Source organism: Balaenoptera musculus, chromosome X (genome assembly GCF_009873245.2).
Source record: "Balaenoptera musculus isolate JJ_BM4_2016_0621 chromosome X, mBalMus1.pri.v3, whole genome shotgun sequence".
Taxonomy (NCBI): domain Eukaryota; kingdom Metazoa; phylum Chordata; class Mammalia; order Artiodactyla; family Balaenopteridae; genus Balaenoptera; species Balaenoptera musculus.
Genome location: NC_045806.1, coordinates 864,235 through 891,358, shown reverse-complemented (window position 1 = coordinate 891,358; position 27,124 = coordinate 864,235). Strand labels below are relative to the sequence as shown.

Sequence of the window (27,124 nt, the reverse complement as noted above, 5' to 3'; positions counted from 1 at the left end):
GCCCGGTGGTGGCAGGGGTGGCGCTGTCTCGGACACCCCACACGGTCACCCACTGGGCCCCGTCGTGTCTTGCAGGCTGAACGGGAAGGAGCACAGTGTGTTCACGGGCGTGGCCATCGTCCACTGCTGCAGCAAAGGTACCGCAGCCACCTCCGTCCGCCCCCCCCCACCCCGGGAGTCGGGCGTCGTGAGGAGCCGGGGGTCCGTGGGGACCCGGGTCCGCGGGGGCGGCTCTGTCTTTGCTCCACGTGACCCTGCCTTCCCGTCCTGCCTGGGAAAGTTGGGGTCCCACGTGGGAATCCTGGGGTTCACCCTGAGCGCCCGATGGAGACCGTGCGGGGGGGCGCGGGCCGTCATAAAAGCTCATCCAACGCAACCGGCCCAGATGCTTTCTTTGAGGTTTTTGGTCTGGAAGGTGGAGGAGTTTGGCCCCTGTTGGCGAGGATTTTCTCTGTGTGTGTGTGTGTGTGTGTGTGTGTGTGTGTGTGTGTGTGTGTGTCTGTTTTGGCTGAGCCATGTGGCTTGTGGGATCTCAGCTTCCCGACCAGGGATCAAACCCGCACCCCCTGCAGTGGAAGCACAGCGTCCTAACCACTGGACCGCCAGGGAAGTCCCAAAGGGCTTTTTTTTTTTTTTTCAAATGCACAATTTTTAAAGCTGCTTAAAAGAGATTTTAGGTCCAGGAAGGACCCTGAGGCTGAGTTTGAGCTCTTGGGCTCCCCGAGCACATCCCGCAGATGGGTGACCGCGCGTCTGTCTGCTAATTAGCGATTGGGTTACTCTTACCCTCTTGGTCCGTCCTGGACTTTAACCTGTGCTCTTTGGGGAGAAAGCACTTGCTGGACAGTGCGGTTCCTTTACCTGGGGCTTGAGACCACAGGCATCCATCCTCCCCCATCCTGGGGACCACATGTCTGAGGTCAAGCTGTCCCAGGGCCGAGCTCCCTCCAGGGGCTCCAGGGGAGGGTCCTTCCCGCCTCTTCCAGCTTCTGGGGGCTCCAGGCATCCCTGGGCTTGTGGCCGCCTCCCTCCCATCTCTGCCTCTGTCTTCCCGGGGCTTCTCCTCTGTGTCTGGGTCTCTCCTCTTCTGTGTCTTAGAAGGACCCTGTCATTGGATGTAGGGCCACCCTCCTCCAGGAGGACCTCATCTCAAACCCTTCGTTTCATCACATCTGCAGAGACCCTGTTTCCTAATAAGGTCCGGTTCTGAGGTTTTCAGAGGATGTGACGTTTGGGGGGCCCCATTCACGCCAGGACGACTGGTGTGGAGAGCCCTCACGATTGGCCGCCGTGCGTAGCCACCGTACTGTGTGCCTGGGGCATTTCCAGCCCCACAGCCGAAAGCCTCGTGTAGACTGCAGCATTACCCTGTGGTAACTGTACTCCACGAATTAGCGCAGAAACCAGAGGCCCGTCTCATCCGGCTCTGCAGGCTGCAGCTTTTTCTCCTGCTTGCCAATTCTGTTGCCCTCTTTTCTGTTTTATTCTTTCTCTTTTCCCTTGTCTAAAAGGAACCGTTAACGACCGTATGTGAATTCCACGCAAAGCTCAGGCCAACTCCCCCCAGAGGCAGCGGCTAGAACCTGGGGACGCGGGGGCCTGGCGCCGGCCACGTACCCTCACTGCGGGGTCCTTCCTTGCAGACGGCCGGCTGGACACGGAGGTCTCGGAGTTCTACGAGGAGACCACGGTGACGTTCTCGGAGCTGTCGGAGGAGCTGCTGTGGGAGTACATCAACAGCGGGGAGCCCATGTGAGTCTCTGTTGGGAGCTGCGGTGCCGAGTCCCCGCTGTGGGCGGCGGACGCGCCGGGCGCGTGGCTCCGCCTGTGTTGGGGGCCGGTGCTCCTGACGAGCCCGGTGCCCCGGTGCCTGGAAGGTGCTGGAAGGATGCCTTCCTAGGGGTCCCCGTCCCGTGGGTGCTCCTACAGCGCAGCCGGCCCCCCCGGGCGCACGCCCGCTCCCACGACGGTGGGGCAGCCGGGGCCGGCCCCTGGAGGGCAGAGGTCGCCGTGACCCCAGCGTCACGCTGACCGCCGCAAAGCGCGCCGGGTCCGGGCTGCCACCTTGTCGAGGTCACGGGGGCTCAGCTTGTGCTCCAGCCTTGCTGGCTGCACTCTCCAGCCCCGCCGGGCGGGGCTCGGCGCCGGCTGGGGCCTGGTGGCCTCGCCACGGGTCTGACGGCGCCTCGGGGACCAGCCTCCCCACGTGTCTTCGGGAAGCGGCTCACTCAGGGTGCTCGCGAGGGGCCGGGCACCGACAGCCGCGGGGAGGTGAGCGCAGACGCCCTGGGCTCCTGGGACTGAGGGTCCGAGCACGTGTTCTGCTGGTTAAAGCCCGTCTCAGGCCTGTTCACGGTAAAGGCAGGGGAGAAGAGTCTCCCTGGGGCATTGGTCTCGTGGAAGCAGCCACAGCAAAGGGACTCCCCGACTGGCTTGTCCTTCCGGCGGGCACGGGAGCCCCCGTTGCAGGGTAGTAAGGGGTGTGCTGTGCGCCCGGCCCGGTTCTCACCATCTTCTGTGATGATGAGTTCTCACAGGAGCCTCAGCTCTGGGGCATCCTAGTCTGCCTGGGGTCCTAACAAAGCCCCACAGGCAGGGAGCTTGTACACAAGAGACATGTATTTCTCACTGTCCTGGAGGCTGGAAGTCTGAGGTCCTGGCGGGGCCAGATTTAGCATCTAGTGAGGCTGCTTCCTGGCTCCTAGATGGTGACTCCTCGCTGTGTCCTCGCCTGGAGGAAGGGGCCAGGGAGCTCCCTGGGGTCTCTTTTAGAAGGACACTAATCCCGTCCACGGGGGCTGCACCCTCATGACCTCGTCACCTCCCCGAGGTCCCACCTCCCGACACCATGGCGTTGTGGGTTAGGATGCCGCAGGGCGCCGGGCTCTGGGCGGTGCCGGCTGTCGAGAGCGGAGCTGCTGGGTATCGGGGTGTCTGATCAGGACAACACACCAAAACGAGAGGCAGCGTCAGGCCGTTCGCCGCCGCAGCTGCGGCGGGACCAAGAGGCCGAACCAGAGTGCATGCCAGCTCCCCGTCCCCTTTCCCCCAGGAGAGGGCCCGGGCGAGGGTCGGGGGGTGGGCGCAGGTGTGGGGACCACGGGGGTGGGTTCACTGCCGGGGGGGCCCCAGATTACCGCCCCTGTCGCTTTATGGACCCGTGTCTGGCCCGGAGGGAGAGGCAGGGGAGTCAGGGTGGAGGGAGGGGCTTCACGAGCCCCTCTTCCCTCGTCAGGAGGTCTCGGCCGTGGCGCCCGGGGAAGACCTGGACCGAGGACCCACAGGAATGGACATCCGAGGGGCGGGGCTGCAGGTGGCAGGGGAGCACAGCCAGGGGCCTGGGTCCTTGACAGCGACCCCCTCCCTCAGAGAGCCTGCTGGCGGCCACGCGCCAGGCCTGGGGTGGGGGGGCAGCTCCCTGAGTGCCCGCCAGGTGCCCCTCGTCACGTCCCGGGGCGGGACCGAGGGGTCACTTGGGATCTCGGCCCGGACGCCCCAGGGCACAGCCACCCGGGTCCGAGGTTGGCGGGTTCCCCTGCAGGGGTCCTGGCTGCAGGTCTGCTGACCCCGGGAAGGTCAACGTCGCTGCCGTCTGCTCCCCCCCCCACCCCCCGCTGTGGTTCCCCGCCCCAGGGACAAGGCTGGCGGCTACGGGATCCAGGCGCTGGGCGGGATGCTGGTGGAGAACGTGCACGGGGACTTCCTCAACGTCGTGGGCTTCCCCCTGAACCACTTCTGCAAGGAGCTGGCACGCCTGTACTACCCGCCCCGCCCCGAGGGCCTGCGGCGGGTCAAGCGCGACTCCATCCCCGCCGTCGACACCTTCGAGAATCTCAGTGACACGGAGGGAGGTGGCTCGGACCCAGGTCCGAGCGCCGAGGGCGGCCGTGGTGGCGAGGAGGCGGACGGAGACCGGTCACAGGCTCCCGGAGCGCTGGACGCAGCCCTTAACGGGGCGGACAGCCGGCCCCCGTTCCCCACGGGCCTCCTGGAGCTGATGGACGGCTTCAAAGCATCCAAGGTACTTGTGTGATTCGTGACCACGTGACCCCAACACAGGGGAGCCTAAAACCGCAGGCATCCATCCTCCCCCATCCCGGGGACCACAGCTCAAGGTGTCCCAGGGCCGCGCTCCCTTCAGAGGCTTCCAGGGAGGGTCCTTCCCGCCTCTTCCAGCTTCGGGGGGCTCCAGGCGTCCCTGGGCTTGTGGCCGCCTCCCTCCCGTCTCTGCCTCCGTCTTCCCGGGGCTTCTCCTCTGTGTCTGGGTCTCTCCTCTTCTGTCTCTTAGAAGGACCCTGTCATTGGATGTAGGGCCACCCTCCTCCAGGGGGACCTCATCTCAGACCCTTCCCTTCATCACCTCTGCAGAGACCCCGTTTCCACATAAGGTCTCATTCCCATATTTGGGGGGTCAGGGCATGCACATATCCTTTTGGGGCCACTGTCGAGCCCATAACTGTGGTCTGTGCCTGGAGGGGGCAGGGCGGGGTCTGTGCGGGTGTTTGAAGGTGAGCAGGGCTCACGTGACCCCAGCGAGGGGCCCACACTATGTCCCCAGCCCAGGGAGGTGGGGCTGGAATGCCGGCCATGCGGCCGCCTCTGGGACCCTGCAGCCCTGCTGGCCGGGCAGCAGGTGGATTGTGGCCCCCAGGACACCAGCTGCCTGCAGGGCAGACCAGGTCAGGGTGTGTGTCCTCGTCGTCCTGTGGCCTCGGGATCCCGGGCAGCCGTCCCAGCCAGAGGGTGTCCTGGGCAGGGGAGGGGGCAGCACTGGGCCAGCTCGATGCTTCCTGGAACCAGCAGGTACCTTTGGCCACAGGCTGCCCTGTGCCCAGGTGCAAGGCCGCCGTGCGCAGGTGTTTCAGGGAAGCCCCAGGCCCGGGGCCCGACGGGGAGTGGGCTGGGCAGCGGCCCACCCAGTTGGCCTCCACCATCTCTCTGGCTCTTGTGGACGCACTTGTGCGCCCGCCCGGCTGTGACCCGTGGCCCGGCCCTCCCCCTCCCCCACCAGACCCTCTCCTGCAGCTCTGGGCTCCTGGGGGTTGGAGCAGGGGGGCAGGCTTGCTCGTGCTGGGGCACTGCAGGGGCAGCCTCAGTGGCTCGTGGAGAGACAGGACACTGGCTGGGGAAGGACTGGGGGCCTGACCTTCCCCCCTCCACCCCGGCCACCCTCCTGTCACCTCCTCCTCAGGAGAGGGGACCTGTGTGCCTAGGACGGAAGGTGGTTATGCTGCGTGTAGGTCAGATTCTGTGATCCACCTGGAGATGCTGGTGCAGACGCGCTGCTGCAGCCCGTCAGGCTGGCACTCGGTGTAGGTGTGCTGTGCTTCCACGGTCTGTCGATCTAGCATCTGTCCATCCATCCGTCTGTCCATTTCATTTGTCTGTCATCTATCTCATCAATCTATATATACTGTCATTACTGTCTATGTACCTGTCATCTGTCCATCCGCCCACTGATCTAGGTATAATCTACATCCGTCGTCTCTGTGTGTCTATTGTTTACCTGTATCTATTGTTATTATCATCTGTCTACCTTCTGTCCGTCCATTCATCCATCCGTCTCCCTACCTATGATTTATCTATCCACCGATCTATCAGTCATCTATCCATCTATGTATCATCTATGTCTATATCTATCATCTATCTATACGTATCATTTATCTATATATATATCTATCATTATCTATCTTCTCTCTATCCACCATTAATCTAGCTATCATTTACCTATCTATATCTATCTGTTATCTATATTTATCTATCTACATCATCAATGTATGTATACCTACGGTTATCTATCTATATAACTATCATTTGTCTATCCATCCCTCCACTTATCTGTGTATAATTTATATTTGTTATCTCTCTATATCTGTTATTATCATCTGTCTTCTCTCCATTGTTCATCCATCCATTTTCCTATCATTTGTCTGTCTCTATCTCTACCTATTTATCTGTCATCTGTCTATCCACCTGCTTATCTGTCATGTCTGTCTGTATCGTCTGTGTCTATTATTATTCCTATGCACATATCCACCCATTTATATATCATCTCTATCTATCTCTATACATCATCTGCATGTCTGTTATTATCACCTGCCTACCTGTCTATCCCTCCCTCCACCCATTTACCTATCTGTCACCTGTCTGTATCTGTCACCTATCTACATACCTCGCCGTCTGTCCATCCACCCTCGTGTGACACGGGTCTCCTTACAAAGGTCTCCCAATGGTTGACCATGCCGACCAAGCCGGGGTCTGTCGGGGGTCTTGGAGCAAGTGTCACCCACCCCCCGCCCCAGGTCAGTCACGGTAGTTCTGGACGCAGCTCAGGTCGGGCCCTTTCCCGAAGCGCCCCTTTACTTGCCCCTGGAGGTGTCTGCGTTATGAGGTGAGAGCTCCAGGGAGGTTGACAGTGTCACGTGAGGGTGTGTCCTGAGCAGCGTGGAGTGGCCGTGTCCCGCGCAGAGGCCCCGTCTCCACGTGGTCTCATCCTGAGGTCCTGGGACTTGGGGCGTTGGCGTAGGAACCTTGGGGGGCACCACGCAGCCCCTGGCAACAGCACTTTGGTCTTTCTCCACTGGGACGGTTTCTCTGCTTGGTGTTCGTCGACTTGGTCTTACCTGGAGCAAACCTTGTACACCCTGGAGCCACGACCCACTCTCCTCTGCAGAGGTTTCCCTTGAGCTCGATGTTTTCGACCGTCCTGCCCTCCCTCTTTGGAGCCCCTGGGAATATAGAGCAATTGATAAGTCACGTTGTAGGTCCAACTGTAACTGTTCTTCGCGGACAGGTCCTGTTCACGGCTTGCAAGCTCAAACTGTTTGATGTGTTGAAAGACCAAGGCCCCCTGAAGGCCGTGGATGTCGCCCGCAAACTCGACGCCTGCGCGGGCGGGACCGAGCAGCTGCTGGATGTCTGCGCGGCCCTGGGGTTACTGGAGAAGACGCACAGAGGTGAGGGGCTTCCTGGGTGTCTTCCCAGCAGCTTTGCCTGCGAGACCGAGTCACCAAGTGACAGCGGCTTCTGAGCCGAAGCGGGGAGCACAGACCATCATCCATCATCCCTCTGCCCCAGGAATGCCCCAGAGGGTCAGGAGCAGAGGGTGGGTGGAAGGAGGAGACGTGTGTGTGTGTGTGTGTGTGTGTGTGTGTGTGTGTGTGTGTGTGTGTGTGTGTGTGTGTGTGTGTGTGTGTGGTGTGTGAGGAGACAGACTTCTTTATGGGCTCGGAGGGCCTGTATCAGCCAGGGTTCTCGAGAGAGACAGCCCATAGGGTATGTCTGTGTGCACAGCATAAGATATCTGTTTATTCTTACTTATTTGTTTAGATAGGCAGACAGATGAGGTGGATGGATGGACAGATAGATATCGATTGATAATAGAGATGATAGATAGGTACATGGATGGACAGATAGATGATAGATAAACAGATGATACGTGGATGGATGAATGGACAAATAGGTAATAGATGGGTGGACGGATAAATGACGGATAGATGGATTGTTTGGTTGATAGGTGGTGCATAGATATGTAGATAGATAAGCAGATAGATGGATGAAGAGGTAGAGGATAGAAAGATAGCTAGGTTGATAGGTGATACATAAATAGAGGACAGGTGGATGGATAAATAAATGGATGGATGGATAGATAATAGGATAAGTAGATGGATAAGATGATGGATGGATGGGTGGGTGGATAAATAGGTAGTAGATAGATTGATAGATCAATAGATATAAATGGATAATAGAGATGATAGATAATAGATGGGTGGATAGTTAGATAAATGATAGATGAATAGATAATAGATGGGTGGATGGATAAATAATAGATGAATAGACAGATGATAAAAAGATAGATAATAGATACGATCGATACATACACAAATGCTAGACGCTAAGTAAATAAACATACATAGATGGATACATGATGATGAAGGTGGATGACTAATAGATGAGAGAGATACATGGAGATGACTGACAGGTTATAGATGCATAGGTAGATAGACTGATTGATGGGTGGGTACTTAGGTATGTAAATAGGTAAGTAGATGGATGGACAGGTAGCTGATAGATAGATAATAGAATAGATATGATGCATGCGTAGATCAATGGTCGATAGACGATAGAAAGATAGATAGTTGATAGAAAATACATGATAGATGGAGGGGTGGATGAATAGATTATAGATGGGTGGATGGGTCAATGACAGATGAATAGAGAGATGATAAAAAGATCAATGATAGGTAAATAGGTACATGTACACTTGCACAGGTGATAGATAGTAAACGAGTAGGTGGATGGTAGATGGGTGAATAGGTGATGTTGAAGATAGAGGGTTACTAGACGAGAGAGATACATGTAGATGACTGATAGGTAATAGATGGGTAGGTGGATACATAGATAGAAAGACAAAACGAAGTAGATGGCAGACGAGGTAAACGGACGGATGAAGGGTGACAGCGTGGGTTTGCTGGGTGCACAGAGCTCTCGAGGGTGTTCTCAGACCATCTGGTCCTTGAGCAGGTGGAGAGAGGCAGGGGCTCAGGAGACCCCAGAGCAGGAGACACAGCGTCGCTTCTGTGGCGAGCAGGGAAGCAGGGTGCTGGCGGAAGCCCCCCAGAGCTGCCCCTCATACGAGAGGCGGACAAGTACACGCTAAAGATTTGGGTCACAGGATGCAGAACTTCCCCCCAGCCAGAGCACCTTAGTAACATTCTCCTCCTTTTTTTTTTTTTTAATATATTTATTTATTTATGTTTGGCTGCACTGGGTCTTTGTTGCTGCGTGCAGGCTTTCTCTAGTTGCAGCGAGCGGGGCTACTCTTCATTGTGGTGCGTGGGCTTCCCATCGCGGTGGCTTCTCATTGCGGGTCATGGGCTCTAGGCGCGCGGGCTTCAGTAGTTGCGGCACGTGGGCTCAGTAGCTGTGGCTCGCGGGCTGTAGAGCGCAGGCTCAGTAGTTGTGGTGCACGGGCTTAGTTGCTCCGCGGCATGTGGGATCTTCCCGGACCAGGGCTCGAACCCGTGTCCCCTGCATTGGCAGGCAGATTCTTAACCACTGCGCCACCAGGGAAGCCCCTCTCCTCAACTGAAAATAATGACCAAATGTGGAGAAAGGGTCTGAGGTCCGGGCTTTCAATTCCTGCTACCTGAGGAGTGTCTTAGAAGTCTTTGAGTGCACCTCAAAGCAACACAACATTGCTCATCAACTATACTCCCATATAAAATAAAAAGTTTTTTAAAAATGTATATTTATATAATTAAAGATAACAGTCTTTAAAAAAACGTGTGAGGACTTCCCTGGCGGTTCAGTGGTTAAGGCTCCACGCTTCCACTGCAGGGGGCCTGGGTTCCACCGCTAACTAAGATCCCGCGTGCCGTGCGGTGCCGCCACAAAAAAGAAAAAGAAAATTAAGCAACAATAAAAATTCAGTTTCTAAAACAAAGAGAACATGTAAAGTGCCGAATGGGGCTTCCCTGGTGGTGCAGTCGTTAAGAATCTACCTGCCGATGCAGGGGACACGGGTTCAAGCCCTGGTCCGGGAGGATCCCACATGCTGCAGAGCCACTAAGCCCACGTGCCACGACTACTGAGCCTGTGCTCTAGAGCCCGCGAGCCACAACTACTGAGCCCATGTGCCACAACTCCTGAAGCCCGCGTGCTGCAACTCCTGAAGCCCGTGCGCCTAGAGCCCGTGCTCCGCAACGAGAAGCCACCACAATGAGAAGCCCGCGCACCGCAAAAAAGAGCAGCCCCCGCTCACCGCAACTAGAGAAAGCCCGCGCACAGCAACAAAGACCCAAAACAGCCAAAAATAAGTATAATTAATTAATTAATTAATTAAAAAAATAAAGTGCCGAATGGACAGTTAGTTTCAATAAGCTTCTTAAAAGTTCAGAAAAGGAAAACCGTAGGCCCCATGCTGTTCTTTCCATCTGATGACCGGTGTTACGTGGGGCTGTGGAGGTACAGGGTCTCAGCCGCCGTCCCCTCTGCCTGCAGCCTCTGACTCTGCAGGTAGGGGTGTCCCGGCAGGGCCCCTGGGGGCTGGGCCGGATGGACAGCCCGCCGGGAAGTGGGAGGAGAGCGGGCCGCCCCGTGCCACTCAGGGCTCCGGAGAGGCAGACCCCGCGGGATACGGACGGACTGGTTGCGAGCAGTTGCTGTCCGTGCCTTTGGGCTCCGGCGCGTCTGAACCCCTCCGGCTGGCCGCTCGGTGCTTGTCTGCTCTCAAGGCCTTCAGCTGATGGGGTGAGACCCACCCACGTTACCTAGCGCCACCTCCTTCACCCAAAGTCCGCTGACTTGCAGGTGCCAAGCACGTGACCAAACCGCGCCCTCTCCCCGACGGGGACGTCTCACTGGGGACTGTAGCCTGGCCAAGTGACCGTCCCGGGGGCTTGGAGGGTCACCTCGAGGAAGAGCAGCATCCTTGCGTCCTTGCCTCTGGGCGTCCGTGCGCTTGGCACTTAGCCAGAGAGACGATGCTTGTGCTGACATCCCGGTGACGCTGGGCGGTGGCTCGCCCCGCGGTCAGCTGAGCCGGCACACGACGCCTGTCCTTTCAGGTTACAGCAACACGGCGGTGGCGACCCTGCACCTGGTGTCAGACGGCGAACACTCTCTCCTGGGCCTGGCCGAGTACAATGACGCCCACGTCTGGGGCGTCTTCACACGCCTGGGCCTGGCCGTGCGGGAGGGGGCGGGCCAGGCCCGCGGGGCTCTGGGGGTGACGGAGGAGGAGGAGCACCTGTCCCAGGTACTGTAAGCCCGTGTTCCTCTCACGTCCCGTCGGTGCTGCTGAGGGACCAGTGGGCACGGAAACGTCTCAGATTCGGGACGGTCGGAATCGGTTGGGAATCCCAGCGGGAGGCTGCAGATGGGGAACGGTGGGGACGCCGTGGTGGGGAGGGTGCGGCTGGCTGGTCACAGCTCCTGAAAGGAGGGTTTTTCTAGGAAGGGGCTGCCTTGAATCAAGGCACCGTGTTTCCTACGTGGAGTTGAATTGCACAGACTTCTGCTTCTCAGCTCAGCGCAGGGTGTGCAAAGGGCTTCCCGGCCCTTCCCCCGCCCCCTGGCACCCACGACCCCTGTTCACTGTTGTGTGGGAGGGAAGGGGTCTCAGAGGGTCTTGGCTGATCTTGGAGGGTCTCGGAGGGTCTTGGGTGGTATCTGAGGGTCTCGGGGGGTCTCGGAGGGTCTCAGAGGGTCTCAGAGGGTCTTGGAAGATCTTGGGTGGTCTTGGAGGGTCTCGAGGGGTCATAGAGGACAGTGTCCTGGGAGATGCCGAGGTCCCCAGGCCCCAAATCTGGGTGAAACGGCAGCAGCACCATCCGTGGCCTCAGGCAAACGACTGCGGCCCCCGCGGCCCCTGTCTGCACCCGCCCCCCCCCCCCGCCCCTTGGGATTTGGGCTGGCTCCCTGCCCACCCCTCTCCTCCTGCCCATCCTCCGGAGCCCGAAGAGTGTTAGGCCCAGGTGGGTCCCCTGTACGCTGTCCTGCCGGCCTCCTTCTCTGACCCAGGGGCTCATTCCCTCCCGCCTGGGTGGGGCCCGAGCACGCATGGACCCCCCACGGGGGAGCTGGGCAGGGAGCCCTGATCTCTGTAAACGATCAGATCAGATCATCCTCAGTGAGATGACAGCTGAGGGGGCAGGGGGTCGTTACCCCCTGAGTCCTCCTGGTCTGGTCCAGTGAGACCCGAATGGGGAGTCGGCAGTCTCCCGGGAGGAGACCCCCTGCAAACTGGAAATCAGACCCTGAGGGTGCGCCGTGTCAGGATCCAGCGGAGCTGCCCTTCTGGCAGCACTCCAGCCTCGCCGCTGAGCTGGACACAGTTCAGACCAGTGCCCCCTCCCAGCCTGCTCTACCCTGGACCCCTCCTGCCCTCCTCTACCCCGGACCCCTCCCCAGCCTGCTCTACCCCGGACTCCTCCCACCCTCCTCTACCCCGGACTCCTCCCACCCTCCTCTACCCCGGACCCCTCCCAGCCATCCTCTACCCCGGACCCCTCCCACCCTCCTCTACCCCGGACCCCTCCCACCCTCCTCTACCCCGGACCCCTCCCACCCTCCTCTACCCCGGACCCCTCCCACCCTCCTCTACCCCGGACCCCTCCCACCCTCCTCTACCCCGGACCCCTCCCCGCCCTCCTCTACCCCGGACTCCTCCCCGCCATCCTCTACCCCGGACCCCTCGCGCCCTCCTCTACCCCGGACCCCTCCCCGCCCTGCTCTACCCCGGACCCCTCCCGCCCTCCTCTACCCCGGACCCCTCCCAGCCTGCTCTACCCTGGACCCCTCCTGCCCTCCTCTACCCCGGACCCCTCCCAGCCTGCTCTACCCTGGACCCCTCCTGCCCTCCTCTACCCCGGACCCCTCCCCAGCCTGCTCTACCCCGGACTCCTCCCACCCTCCTCTACCCCGGACTCCTCCCACCCTCCTCTACCCCGGACCCCTCCCACCCACCTCTACCCCGGACCCCTCCCACCCTCCTCTACCCCGGACTCCTCCCCGCCATCCTCTACCCCGGACCCCTCCCACCCTCCTCTACCCCGGACCCCTCCCACCCTCCTCTACCCCGGACCCCTCCCCGCCCTCCTCTACCCCGGACTCCTCCCCGCCATCCTCTACCCCGGACCCCTCGCGCCCTCCTCTACCCCGGACCCCTCCCCGCCCTGCTCTACCCCGGACCCCTCCCGCCCTCCTCTACCCCGGACCCCTCCCCGCCCTGCTCTACCCCGGACCCCTCCCACCCTCCTCTACCCCGGACCCCTCCCCGCCCTGCTCTACCCCGGACCCCTCCCCGCCCTCCTCTACCCCGGACCCCTCCCACCATCCTCTACCCCGGACCCCTCCCGCCCTCCTCTACCCCGGACCCCTCCCGCCATCCTCTACCCCGGACCCCTCCCACCCTCCTCTACCCCGGACCCCTCCCGCCCTCCTCTACCCCGGACCCCTCCCGCCATCCTCTACCCCGGACCCCTCCCCGCCCTCCTCTACCCCGGACCCCTCCCCGCCATCCTCTACCCCGGACCCCTCCCCGCCATCCTCTACCCCGGACCCCTCCCCGCCATCCTCTACCCCGGACCCCTCCCCGCCATCCTCTACCCCGGACCCCTCCCACCCTCCTCTACCCCGGACCCCTCCCCGCCCTGCTCTACCCCGGACCCCTCCCCGCCATCCTCTACCCCGGACCCCTCCCCGCCCTGCTCTACCCCGGACCCCTCGCGCCCTCCTCTACCCCGGACCCCTCCCCGCCATCCTCTACCCCGGACCCCTCCCCGCCATCCTCTACCCCGGACCCCTCCCCGCCATCCTCTACCCCGGACCCCTCCCCGCCATCCTCTACCCCGGACCCCTCCCCGCCCTGCTCTACCCCGGACCCCTCGCGCCCTCCTCTACCCCGGACCCCTCGCGCCCTCCTCTACCCCGGACCCCTCCCCAGCCTGCTCTACCCCGGACCCCTCGCGTCCTCCTCTACCCCAGACTCCTCCCCGCCCTCCTCTACCCCGGACCCCTCCCCGCCATCCTCTACCCCGGACCCCTCCCCGCCATCCTCTACCCCGGACCCCTCGCGTCCTCCTCTACCCCAGACTCCTCCCCGCCCTCCTCTACCCCGGACCCCTCCCCAGCCTGCTCTACCCCGGACCCCTCCCTGCCATCCTCTACCCCGGACCCCTCCCCGCCATCCTCTACCCCGGACTCCTCCCCGCCCTGCTCTACCCCAGATCCCTCTCCATGATCCCTCCTGAGCTCCCCACCCACACAAATGCCAGGTGGAACCTCATCCCCGGTGCAGGACGGGCTGGGCTCCGGGTGGGTCTCCTCAGACCCTGCTTCCACCACCAGAGCAGGGAGATGACGCTGCAGTTCATGAGGGCCATGCACAGCCTCAGCAAGCTGACCACCCACCACGTGGCCACGGCCTTCGACCTGTCCCGATTCACCTCTGCCTGCGACCTGGGAGGTACATTCACCCCCTCCAGGAGTCGGGTGCAAAGGGCTACATGCGTTTCTTCTCTCGTATTAAATCTAGGGCACCTTACCTGCTAATAAGAATTGCAGAATGGGTTTATCTCTACAAACCATCTGGGGACCTAAATATATCCAGGGTGGGTGCGAGGGCTTGGGCTGATATTCCCAAGTGCTAGGAGGTCCCAGGGGTGGCCCAGGACCCCTGTAGAGGTTATGGGACCCTTCCTGGTGGCTGCCAAGTAGGGGAGGGGCCGTGAAGCCCATCTGCTGCCATTGCATCAGGTCTAATTATGCCACACACACCCTCCACCCCATCCCAGAAAATCCTTTCCTCAGGACAGTGGATGGAGGAGGAGTAGATGCCCTGCCCAAGGGGTGTAGTGGGATTGGTGTCCTAGGAGGGCTCCTGAGCTGCCAGCTTGCATTTCCCCACCCTCTGCACACCTTTCGTCCTGGTGGCCCAGAGTGGCTGCTGTGGCACCAGCCATTGCGTCTGCGTGCCCGCAGCAGAAAGGGGCAGGGAAGAGTACAACTCCCTAGAGCTTTGCTGTCAGGATTCCCCACGAGTCTGTGCCCACCCAACTCACCTGCTCTGGGCCAGCACCCGCCCACGAGGCCCTGACTTTGAGACACCAGTGATCTCCCCACTGGCTGACCTCATTTCGGGGCACAAGCCTCAGGCCACATCTGAGAGCATCGTTTTGGTTTTGCCAGAGCTGAACTCTGGAGACACTCCAAGGGTTTCGTACACACCAGGAGGGTCCAGAGTCTGCCTTTGCTTCTCACAGGCTGCACGGGCATCCTGGCCCGCGAGCTCGCCCGGGAGTACCCGCATCTGCAGGTGACTGTGTTTGACCTCCCAGAGGTCATTGAGCTCTCTGGGGGCTTTCAGCGTGGCAGACGACAGACAGAGCGGATCCGCTTTGTGCCAGGTCAGTGTGGCTTCATGTCCACCGGGTGTCAGCATTTGGGTGACCTTATTTATCTCGTATACAGAGTGGGTGTGTGTGTCTGTATGTGTCGGTATATGTGAGTGTGTCTGTGTCTGTGTGTGTATCCACCTTTCTCTGTGTTTCTGTCTGTATGTCTGAGTGTGTATGTTTCTGTTTGTGTGTTTCTGTATCTGGGTCTGTGTGTATGTCTGTGTATATACGCACGTTTCTGTATGTTTCTGTGTCTGTGTGTGGATCTGTGTGTTTCTGTGTGTCTATGTACATGTATATATATGTATGCGTGTGTTTGTGTATGTATCCATGTTCCTGTGTCTGAATGTTTATACCTGTGTATGTGTATATCTGTGTGTATTCTCTGTGTGTCTGTATGTGTCTTATATCCATGTTTCTGTGTGTCTGTGTGTGCATATATACTGGTGTATCTGTGTGTCTGTGTATCTCAGTGTCTCTGTGTGTCTCTATACATGTATGTATCTGTGTGTCGATGTGTCTCTATATGCGTATGTGTCTGTGTGTGTGCATCTCGGTGTGTGTGTGCACATCTGCACACGGGCGCATCTGCAAACCCCGAGAACAGGAGTTTGAAGTTCTCAGCGAGGGCAGTAGCCGGGCGGGAGGGCAGGTGGGGATGGGCACGGGCCAAGATCGGCGTCTGCAGATGTCGACCAGCGACCCAAGCCTCACAGGGAAGTGACGTGGGGGCTACAGCAGGAAGGCCTTGGGGTGGATGTGAGGAAGGACTTCCCGGCGGGACTGGATTGAAGGGAAACTCTTGGCACCTGGTGACTCATCCACACTGTGGCCCGGCCTGAGGGTGGATGTGCTAGAAGGACCTGTGCCCCACGACCGCCTGATACTTTCCTACTTAAAAAAAAGAACCAGTCACCCTGCTGTGGACTGAATTGTGTCCCCAAGTGCCTATGTTGAAGCCCCACCCCCAGTGTGACTCTTATCTGGAGGTAATTAAGGTGAAGGAGGTCACAAGGGTGGAGTCCTAATCCAGCAAGACCGTGTCCTTAGAAGGGACACCAGGAACATCTATCTATGTATCTATCGTTTATCCATCATCTATCTATCTATGTATGTACCGTTTATCTATCATCTATCCATCCATCATCTATCTATCTATGTATCGTTTATCTATCTCTTTATCATCTATCCATCCATCCACTTATTTGTCTATCAGTGTATCTATCTATCCATATCTATCCATCTATCCATCCATCTATCATCTATCTATCTGTGTATGTAACATTTATCATCTATCCATCCATCCTCTGTGTATCGTTCATCTATCTCTCTATCATCTATCCATCCATCCACTTATTCATCTGTCAGTGTATCTATCTGTCCATCCATATCTATTTATCCATCTGTCCATCCAACTGTCATCTATGTATGTATCATGTGTATCTATCCGTCCATCATCTATCTACCTGTGTATCATTTATCTATCTCTCTATCATCTATCCATCCATCCACTTATTCATCTATCAGTGTATCTATCTGTCCATCCATATCTATCTATCCATCCATCTATCATCTATCTATCTGTCCATGCATTATATCTACCATCTAGCTATCTATCCATCCATTCATCCATTTATTCATCTACCATCTATGTAACTATCAATGTAGCTATCTGTCATATCTATCTATCTATCTTTTATCTACCTGTCTTTATATCAATCATCTATCATTTATCTATATATCTATCATCTATTATTTATCATCTATCCATCCATCCACCTATCATTTATCTGTCCTATCGATCCTATTTATCTAATATCTATTATCTGTCTATATCATCTATGTATCCATCCATCATATCTATTCTATTATCTATCATCTATTTATCTATCACATGTCTATATCTATGTATCTCTTCATCCATCCGTCATATCTATTATCAATCTAGGTATCATCTATGTATCTATCATGTATCTATTATCTATACCTATCTATTCAATATTTATCAATCTATCATTTATCTACCTCTGTCTTTATATCAATCATATATCTATCATCTATCTACCTATTATTTATCATCTATCTCTCCATCCATCCATTCACCTATCATTTATCTGTTCTATGTATGTATGTATCTATCTATCTATCTATCATCTGTGTCTCCCCACTGTGAGGACACAACGCATAGGCCACTACCTACAAGCCTAGAAGAGGGTCCTCACCAGGAACTGACCCTGCCAACACCTTGATCTCGGATGTCCAGCCTCCAGACCATGAGAAATCAACGTGCGTTGTTGAAGCCCCTGTCGGTGGGACTTTGTTGCTTCTGCCTGAGCTGACAGAGACACACCCTAAAGCTTCAAATCTAGGAGCAGCATGATGGAAGCTGTGCTACTGATTCACCATATATAGGAAAGAGAACAACCAACGCAAAAAAAAAAAAAGAAAAGAAGCGGCGCATATTGTCCATCTCTGTGCAGCTGTCTGGGGCCACCCCTTGTAGACTTGTCTGCACCCCCGTGTTTACTCTCCCTTCATGCCAATTCGAAATGTTTTCTTTCTTGTTTTGTGTGTGTAAATGTGAGCTACATCTAATCCACTGTGGAACGAGGCAGGGTTAGGAGTAACAAATAGCAAAGGTGTCTGTGTCCACAGTTAGAGATACACATTTGGTAGCTGCAGGGACAAATGACCCCAAAGTGGGGGCTTAAAATGACCCGAATCCATCCTCCCCCAGTTCTGGGGGCCAGACGTCTGAGGTCAAGGTGTCCCAGGGCCGCGCTCCCTCCAGAGGCTCCAGGGGAGGGTCCTTCCCGCCTCTTCCAGCTTCTGGGGGCTCCAGGCATCCCTGGGCTTGTGGCCACATCCCTCCCGTCTCTGCCTCTGTCTTCCCGGGGCTTCTCCTCTGTGTTTGTGTCTCTCCTCTTCTGTGTCTTAGAAGGACCCTGTCATTGGATGTAGGGCCACCCTCCTCCAGGAGGAGCTCATCTCCGAGCCTTCCCTTCATTTCATCCGCAGAGACCCTGTCTCCGGAGGGCCCGTCCCCAGGTCAGCCCTCGAACGTCTCTTTCTTGGAGAACACAGACGTCCCCACCGCAGGCAGCGTCTCTTTCGGTTTCATCCCTTGTAGAACGTGGTGCAACTCCTTTCCGTCGGGTGCAGGCCCAGTTCCTGTGGCCCTAACGGCTCAATCCCATTTGTTTTAAAACCAGGTGACTTTTTCAAAGACAACCTCCCGGAAGCAGATCTGTACGTTCTTTCCAGAATTCTGCAGGACTGGCCGGATGACAGACTCCACAAGTTACTGAGCCGGATCTCGAGCAGCTGCAAACCAGGTGAGACCACATCAGGCACTTGCCTTTTGTAACACATAAAGACAGTTTCCAATTTAAAAAAAGAGTACATGTTATAGAGGAAGCTCCCCATCCTCCAGCCCGCCATCTGGTGCTCAGTTTACCAGCTCCCCGAGGACGTACCTCATTCTCGGGTGTCAGTGATGCGTTTCTGAACTTTCTGGCGCCAGCGTCTGGGGTCTCGGGCTCATGGATGCCCCCTGCGGCCGTGTCCCTCCCCGGGCCCCGCTGGGCTCAGGGTCTCCCTCCTCCGATGATGATGATTTTCCGGGCTGCTCTGTGGTACCCAGCCTATCCCCACGGCGCTCGGGGCCAACGTGGGTCATCGGGCTCGTGGAGTCGAGGGGACCAAGCCGCCCAGGCCCCTCCCTGCGTCCCCACGTCCAGCGGCGCAAGACGAGCTCTCTTTCCACGTCCTGCGACCCTGGCATCTCCTGGGGCACCTCCGCTGCCTCTTCTGTGCGGTTATGAAACAAAATAATCAACAATCCGGGGTCACCTTCAACACCCAAACGCCCCTCCTGTTCTCCAGCTCTCAGGAAAACGACCCCCGTTCCCGATCTCTTATTTCGGACAAAAGCCAGAGCGAGGGCTGAGTCCATGCGGGCGGTGTTGCAGGAAGTGACTGTGTGGCCGCCGTCCTGGGGCCCCGTCTCCTGTAGCCGTGACCTGTTCCCAGGACCCGTGCAGCTCAGTACGACTGCAGCCCCTCCCCTGGGTCTGAGCCCTGCAAGCTGCGACGGGCACCTCCATCTGGGGTACCCAAAGGGCCGCTTCTTATTTTTTTTTTTTTAGTTAAATTTATGTATTCTTTTTTTAGAGTATAGTTGCTTTACAATGTTGTGTTAGTTTCTGCCGTACAGCAAAGTGAATCAGTGATATGTATACATATGTCCCCTCTTTTATTTTATTTATATACATATTTTTTGGCTGCATCACGCGGCAAGCGGGATCCTAGTTCCCCATCCAGGGATCAAACCCGCACCCCCTGCATTGGACGCGTGGAGCCCTAACCACTGGGCCGCAAGGGAAACGCCTAGGAAAATATGAAGAAAAGCGCGGAAGGTTAAGTACATTCTTTAAATGAGCCGGTTTCTGTCCCCAAGACAACCGTGTAGTTGAGGCGTTCTTGTTGGTCCCTGTAGCATGATGAAGACGGTCCCCCCCAAAATTCACGTCCACCTAGAATCTTGTTTGGAAGCAGGGTCTTTGCTGATGTGATGAAGTGAAGGGTCTGAGGTGAGGTCCTCCTGGAGGAGGGTGGCCCTACATCCAATGACAGGGTCCTTCTAAGAGACAGAAGAGGAGAGACACAGACACAGAGGAGAAGCTCCGGGAAGACAGAGGCAGAGACGGGAGGGAGGCGGCCACAAGCCCAGGGACGCCTGGAGCCCCCAGAAGCTGGAAGAGGCAGGAAGGACCCTCCCCTGGAGCCTCTGGAGGGAGCGCGGCCCTGGGACACCTTGACCTCAGACGTCTGGTCTCCAGGATGGGGGAGGATGGAGGTCTGTGGTTTTAAGTATTTTGTTCCGGCCGCCCCAGGACACCCACGCAGCCTGTGAGATGCCGGTCTTCATGTGGTCACAGGAGCATCACACGGACATTCGGGGTACCCTCCCCAAGAAAGTGGCCCCAGGAGGGCCGGTTCCTGTCTGCCCCCTGCTGTGTCCCCAGCCCGAGACCAGAGCCCCCACGTGATGGATGGAACACGGTTGAGAAGGAAGGAATCGCACAACAGGGGTGCCCCCGGGGGCGAGGCAGGGCCGGGAGATGTGAGAGCTGGATTCTCACCCACCTCAGAGACAGTCATGGAACCTGGGGACAGTCAGTTCGAAGTCGCGTTTACACTGCGAAGGGTTTTTGGGGGCGGGGGTCCATGCGGTGTGTTGCAGCTTAGACCTGCTGGCTAGAACGGCTTGTTAGATGTTCAGCACTCCTGCCAGCGAGCTCATACCAAGCTGTCAGCGTGAAATTGGCCGTGGAGGAAATACTTAGAGCTCAGAAATTGGCAGGCACCGGGAACCAGGGCTTCCCTCCACCCCCGTAGCTGGGATTGCAAAGGTTGCCTGCACCCTGGGGACAGTGGGGTCACAGATAAGAATTGAGCGTGACCTCCTGGGAATTCCCTGGCGGTCCAGTGGTTAGGAGTCTGCGCTTTCAGTGCCGAGGGCGCGGGTTCAAACCCTGGTCAGGGAAGTAAGATCCTGCCAGCTGCATGGCGAGGCCAAAAAAAAAAAAAAAAGACTTCCTTTAATATAAGGCTTTTGGAGCCCATTGAGTTAATAAGCCCGTGTATCCACGAGTTTGAAAAACATAAAAACTGACAGAGAACAGAGTGAGCATAGCATATGATCCCAATTCTTTTTATTGAAGTAGAGTTGCTGTACAATGTTACATAAGTTACAAGTGTACAGTGTAGTAATTCACCATGTTTAAAGCTTACACTCCATTTATAGTTATAAAATATGGGCTCTATCCCCTGTGCTGTACCATATATCCTTGCAGCTGATTTTATAACTAATAGTGTGGGGCTATGATCCCCATTTTGTTATCTTCATGTTTACTGAAATGCCTAGAACCCAAATGAGATTTTGCACCAAAATTCTCCCAGTTACCGTCACCGGCGTGCAGAGCTGGGGCGCGTGTGCCACCACCTGCTTTGTGCGTTTTCTGGGGGTCTCCCCAGGTAACCCAAACAAAAGGAAGAAGCACGCGTAAGCTACCTCCTGCCCCTCTGCTTCCTGCCCCAAGGCTTATCTTCTCCTGGCTTGGCTCCTCCTCCGTCACAAGCACTTCTGAAAATACATACGCAGAGAGGTGGGCAGGTACAGGAGTGTGAACACACACACGCGTACTTTCTACTTCTCACGGCTCTCGTGTAGGTTGCTCCCAGCAACGTGCAGCTCCACATGCAAACACCACGCTACATAAAACAGAACCAACAAGGACCTACTGTACAGCACAGGGAACTCTGCTCTATATACGTACATGTATAACGGAGCCACTTGTCTGTACACCTAAAACTAACACATTGCAAATCAACTATAATAAAAAAAAAAAAAGATAATCTCACTGAACCAATTAAAAGTCAGAAAAAAGAAAAAAAAATCCCGCTCCTGGTGCCCTCGTGGCCGGTGGCAGCCCTGTGCCACGCAGGTCCGCCCGGGACACTGCTGCCAGGGAAGTCCCTGTGCGGTCCCTTTCGGCATCAGGGAGGCTGCAGCTGTGTCCCTACACTCAGAACCCCTGCCGTCCGTGTCTTCCTGCAGCGAAGCCCTTCAGTGGGGAGCCCGGGGCCCCCGCAGGCTGGGTCCTGAGACTCCTCCCCCACCCCGTCTCTCTCTGTCTCTGCGTCTCTGGCTCCCCAGGCGGTGGCCTCCTGGTGGCGGAAGCGGCGGCGGAGGAGGAGGGGGCGTCGCGGAGCCCCCGGCTGCGGACCCTGAGCGCCGGGCAGCCCCGGAGCCCCGACGAGCACCGCCGCCTCCTGCAGCGACACGGCTTCCGGGACGTGCGGGTGGCGCGCGCGGGGGACCTGCTGCGCGTGGTCCTGGGCACCCGAGCTGCGCCCTGAGGGTCACCGGGAACCCGGCGGGGCCCAGCGCCCGGCAGTGAAGGGTTCCTGGAGAGCAGGTGTCACCGGACAGATTAAAGGAGGCGGAAAGCACGGCTGTCTCCGCGCATCTGTGGCGCTCTGGACGCGGGGGACGCGCCCGGTGGTGGGACGTGCGGGCCGGGAGCGCCGGGGGCGGGGGGACCCCGGGGCCGGCGGGGGATGCGCGGGCCAGGCCAGGTCCCCGGGAGATGTCAGCATCTCCCTCGCTCCCTCTTCGCTGGTGACTAGATCTTGGCGCATCTAGACCCTATTTCCCAGTGCTTCACTCCTATTTTCAGTGCGTTTGTCCTCTGCCCTCCCGGCCGTGTGGACACACCGATCGGTGGATGCCTTCTCTTACGCTCAGGGCGGCGGAACCCACCTCTGCCCCCGTCCATGGTGAAACCGCGTCCAGGAGCTCACGCGGGGGGAGGTTTACGGGGTCAGGATGCTTGTTCACTGCAAATGTCCTCCAGGCACCTGTGTGAGGCCAAGTGTCTCTTAAAGACTAGGCGAGCACAGTGGTGACTGCGTAGCAATGTGTACGTTGTCTGTTACGTGTACACCGTTATCGTTAGAAAACAGTGCCCCAAATGTCAGATGGGGTCCTTTCAAACAGGCCCCCTGTTGAGTGTTGACAGTTCACCTGTGCTTTCCAGCTAAAACCACCACAGACTGTTAGATACATAACTTCCAAAAATAGAGACATATAATTTTCTAGGTGTAAGGATATATTTTAGGGGCTTCCCTGGTGGCGCAGTGGTTAAGAATCCGCCTGCCAACACAGGGGACACGGGTTTGAGCCCTGGTCCGGGAAGATCCCACATGCCATGGAGCAACTAAGTCCATGCGCCACAACTACTGAGCCTGTGAGCCACAACTACTGAGCCTGCGCTCTAGAGCCCGTGAGCTACAACTACTGAGCCCGTGAGCCACAACTACTGAAGCCCACGCGCCTAGAGCCCGTGCTCCACAACAAAAGAAGCCACCGCAATGAGAAGCCCGCGCACCACAACAGAGTAGCTCCCGCTCGCCACAACTAGAGAAAGCCCGCATGCAGCAACGAAGACCCACCGCAACCAAAAATAAATAATTTTTTTAAATCCTTTAAAGAAAAAGAATATATCATATATTTAGAGCATACAAACTATGTATGTCATATATAAATGTATAAGTATATATTTATAACATAGTATCCACACACACACAAGTATATAATTTTGGACAGACTCCAATTTAAAGAAAAAAATCACAAATTGTGTCTCCATGTGAGGCAAAGAGAGAGGAGGGAGAAAATGACACACTGGTTGTAAAGGGAGCTGTGCCATCCCGATGGAGTGCCGGCAGCTCTCCCGAGTGAGAGGGGCAAAGGACAGGGGTCACGGCCCCCCGTCCGTCTGGCCCCGGTGTGGACCTGCAGCCTCAGTGAAACTGCAGCCAGGCTCGCAGGAGCGCAGAGCAGAGCGCCCCGCCCACCCGGGTCCCCTCTGCCCGCCCCGGCCCTTCACCTGGGCAGGGCGGTGCTCGGCCGCTGGCAGGGCCACATCCGCTGCGCGGTTCACCGGGGCCACTCCCTTCCGCCCCCTTCCTCTCCCGGGAGAAGAGGTGAGTCCCTGCAGGTGACCCTGCCTCAGCCAAGGGCACCGTGTTGCAGCAGGGCTGGGTCCCCAGTGACAAGCGATGGGTACAGGGCATGTGGAACGCCTGCGCTCTGGCCGGTCAGGGAGCCAGCCGTCTTGACACTGGCTTTGCTAGAAGAAACTGCACTTGTAACCGGAGGTGTCAGAGCGCCCGCCACGGCCGGGGGGAGGGGGGTGGTGCCCGACCCCCCTCAGTCCTGGCTACTGCGCGCACTGCGGGCTGCGGGCAGGGGGATTGCTACAGGCAGGGCTCTGACCCACGGCTGTGCCCGTGAACCAAGGATGCGCCCGAGGGACACGCCCAGTTGGAAGAGTCACGGGCAGATGACGTGTGGGAGCAATGAAGGGCCCACGGCTTCCGTATACTGCTCTCTCCTTCCTGTGTTGCAACAGTTTGCAGTAAAAGAAAAAAAGAAAAAGATAAGAAATTAAAAGGTGAGAAGAGAAAATATGACTTACACACAACCTGTCTCTTCATTTCTTAGAAATACATGCAAAAGCAGGATTTTGGGGGAAGCTGGCGTAAAACAGCGTACGGGTGTGGCTACCCGCACGTGCCTGTGTCTTTAAATCAACAGGGATTTCTAGGCTGGAACTGCCCTGGACCTGACGCCCGCCCTCCGGGCCACCTTCATTCATCCATCCATCCATTCACTCACTCAGGAGATGTCTGAGCGCCCGCTGCAGACCGGGCCTATCCATTCATTCATCCATCCGTCCATCTATCCATCCATCCATGCATTCATTCACTCAGGAGATGTCCGAGCGCCCGCTGCAGACCCGGCCTGTCCATCCATCCATGCATTCATTCACTCAGGAGATGTCTGAGTGCCCGCTGCAGACCTGGCCCGTCCGGACCCATCACTGGGTGACACCTCTGTCCTCTCCACTTGTCTGGGGCGGACGGGGACTGGGCGGAGGGGACGATAAGGATGACACCCGAGACAGCAGCGTGTGGCCCCCCCAGGCCCCCCCTGCAGCGTCCCTCCACCAGGCAGGCGCCTTCCCTGAGCAGTCCCCGGCCCCTCACCAGACCAGTTCACTTAAAGGCCACCCCCCATGCCACCCTCATCCCTTCTGTGACTCATTCTGAACCGTCAGTGGAAACCCGTCATCTTTAAGCATCTCCTCCACTGCTTTTCGTTAGGCCCCCCGTTTTTCAGATACTCAGCTTCTAAAACTGTCCAGGTCGTAGTAAGACCTTGGGGCAGCGTGAGGAAGGGGGGGCCATACCTCGCCCTCCCCACCCCTGCCCCTGGGGATCCTAGAACATAACCCCTTCCTCTCCCCGCCGCAACCCCACCTCTCAGCCTCCTTTCTCCCTTTCCAATCCCCGGTGCACAGTCTACCTCCTTCCCCAAGTACACGGTACTCTTGTGCGTGGTCCTGCCGCCCTCCTGGGTCAGACCCCCTGAAGCACGAAGGCTGGGTCACCCCCGCTCAGCCCCACCCCGAAAGATGCACATATGCACTGGTCAGACAGATGGGTCTGCGTCTAAGGCCCACATGAGATGCTTTTTCAAGAAAAACGCGTTCTGAACCCCAGTTAGCAATGAGGGGGGCGAGGTCACATCCATTCATTCCTCCCAACAGCGAGGTGCTGACCTGCGCGGGGGGGGGGGGGGGCGGGGGAGGGGCGCTGGGAATGCAGGTGGGGCACAGGGAGGGGTGTCCCTTGCCTGGGGGAGGGGAGCGGGTCGCTCAGAGGTTAACCGCTCCCACCGGGGCTGGAGAGGCTCTCCAACAGAAGCGCCTACTTCCAGGGCCTCACAGCCGGAGCCTGCAGGACCAGCTTCGGCTGGCTGGCCCCTGGCGGCCCAGCGGGCAGTGATAACCATCACAGGGTCCCTCCATGCCCAGACAGGTGGCTCCTGCGTACGAATGCAGACAGGAGAGATGCTTTCCTCACCTGGGAGTGCCCAGACGGAGCCAGCACCCTGTCCCTGCCCAGAACCCACAGCCACTCTGTCCTCTACCCCAGAGCCCTGCGGTTGCTGCCAGCGGGAGCCGGGCAGGGCCCCCCAATCTGTTCTGTCCCCCAGTCCCGTGAAGCCTCAGAAGGCGCCAGAACATCAAGCCCCCCACACACACCCCCGACACACACACACACACACACACACACACACACACACACACACACACACACACACACACACACACACACACACACACACACACACACACATAGCAATCCTCACCCAGTGCGTGCCCTGAGCCGCACCACCCTCTGCAGCGGCACCAGCCTTAGGCCCCGCCTCTTACCTGCTTCTCCACGGAGGTCAGGAGAGGGCATAGCAAGGTCCTGCAAGGACACCGGGGACCTGGAAAACGAATGGCAGGCTCCGGGTGCCCTGGGCTCTGGTGGGCCCGCCCCTGGCATCCATCCACCCAGCGTCACCGGCTGGAGGGGATGCAGGAAAGCCCCTCGTGAAAATATGGGGGGGGGGTGGAGCAAAGAGAAAAAAGAGGGAGAGAGAAGAAACAGGCAGGGAGGGAAATAAGAAATGAAAGGACGCATCCTTGCACCAAGAAAAGGATCCTTTCTTGACCTGGGTGCTGAGACACCATTGCACTCACTTTGTGAAAATTCACAGAACGATACACTTACGACTTGTGCCATTTAATTATAATTCAATAAAAAGTTCACAGCATTTCAAAACACCTAGGTCTCAGGAGACTTCCTGGGGAGAGGGGGACAGATGTACTCCTGCGGGTGGCATGTGTGCCTGCCTGCGTGTGCATGCAGGTGTGCGTGCAGGTGTGCGTGGGCAAGTGTGGACACGTGTCTAGGTATGGGAACGTGGGTGCATGTGTGAGTGAGCGTGTGCGGGTAGCACACGTGCCCCTGTCGCTCTGGGAGCCGCCACGTCGCAGAGCTCGGCCTGGCAGGGGGACCCGAGTCTGAGGCCCACTGGGCCCCGGAAGGGCAGGGCCCAGGGAAAGCGGCCGGGTGGGTGGAGAGGGACCCCCCGGGACCCCCCAGTGCCCGGCGCGCCCAGTGCACCCGGAGTCTCGGGGTCAGGGTCGGGGGACCCCACGGCAGGGCAGGGTCCTCCGGGGGCGCTCCTACGGGCGGACCCGGGGTCTACCGGGCAGGGGACAGGCAAGCCCTCGAGAAACCGGGCCTGTGGGGCTCGGGGCGGCCTCCTACTCCGGCCCTGACCCCGCGAACTGTCGCTCCTCCCGCTGGGCGATCCCTGGGGTCGCGGCCGGGACTCGGGAATCACCGGGACGAACCCAGCGGTCCGAGCATCCGAGGAAGGGGATGCCGGCGCCGGGGCAGGATGAACATCGGGCGTGGGACTCAGCGACCCCCGTCCTTCCCCTTACGCAACCGCCGTCTGTCGCGTCCCCCTGGCCCGGCGTGACCTTCATAAGGTCAAGGCGGCCGCCGAGCCCCCCGGCCCGCAGGGCGCATGGGCGGGGTCCGGCTCCCTACATGCCCCGGGGCGCGGCACGCGGGAAGGGGAGGGACGTGGTTGGTGGCGCAGCCAATGGGCGCGGCGCTCGAGGGCGAGGGGCGGGACGCAGAGCTGCTCCCGGCAGCCCGTGGGGGGCGAGGCGAGCGGGAAGGGGCGGGGCTTGGGCGGCGGCGCAGCCAATGGGCGCGGCGCGCGGGGGAGCGGGGCGGGGCGTGGG

At 58.1% G+C, this 27,124-nt stretch overlaps 1 protein-coding gene across 1 annotated transcript in view; it reads left to right on the top strand.

The window, feature by feature from the left end:
* Nucleotides 1-21,917, top strand: part of ASMTL (acetylserotonin O-methyltransferase like) — a 32,668-nt gene extending 10,751 nt beyond the window's left edge. The window contains exons 3-11 of the mRNA XM_036840449.1: nucleotides 76-137; nucleotides 1,644-1,752; nucleotides 3,634-4,021; nucleotides 6,794-6,956; nucleotides 10,569-10,759; nucleotides 13,852-13,969; nucleotides 14,766-14,909; nucleotides 18,113-18,235; nucleotides 21,622-21,917. Of these exons, the coding sequence (XP_036696344.1) occupies nucleotides 76-137; nucleotides 1,644-1,752; nucleotides 3,634-4,021; nucleotides 6,794-6,956; nucleotides 10,569-10,759; nucleotides 13,852-13,969; nucleotides 14,766-14,909; nucleotides 18,113-18,235; nucleotides 21,622-21,824 (1,501 nt within the window). The 3' untranslated portion in view covers nucleotides 21,825-21,917. The remainder of the gene's footprint in view (nucleotides 1-75; nucleotides 138-1,643; nucleotides 1,753-3,633; nucleotides 4,022-6,793; nucleotides 6,957-10,568; nucleotides 10,760-13,851; nucleotides 13,970-14,765; nucleotides 14,910-18,112; nucleotides 18,236-21,621) is intronic.
* Nucleotides 21,918-27,124: the final 5,207 nt, after the last annotated feature.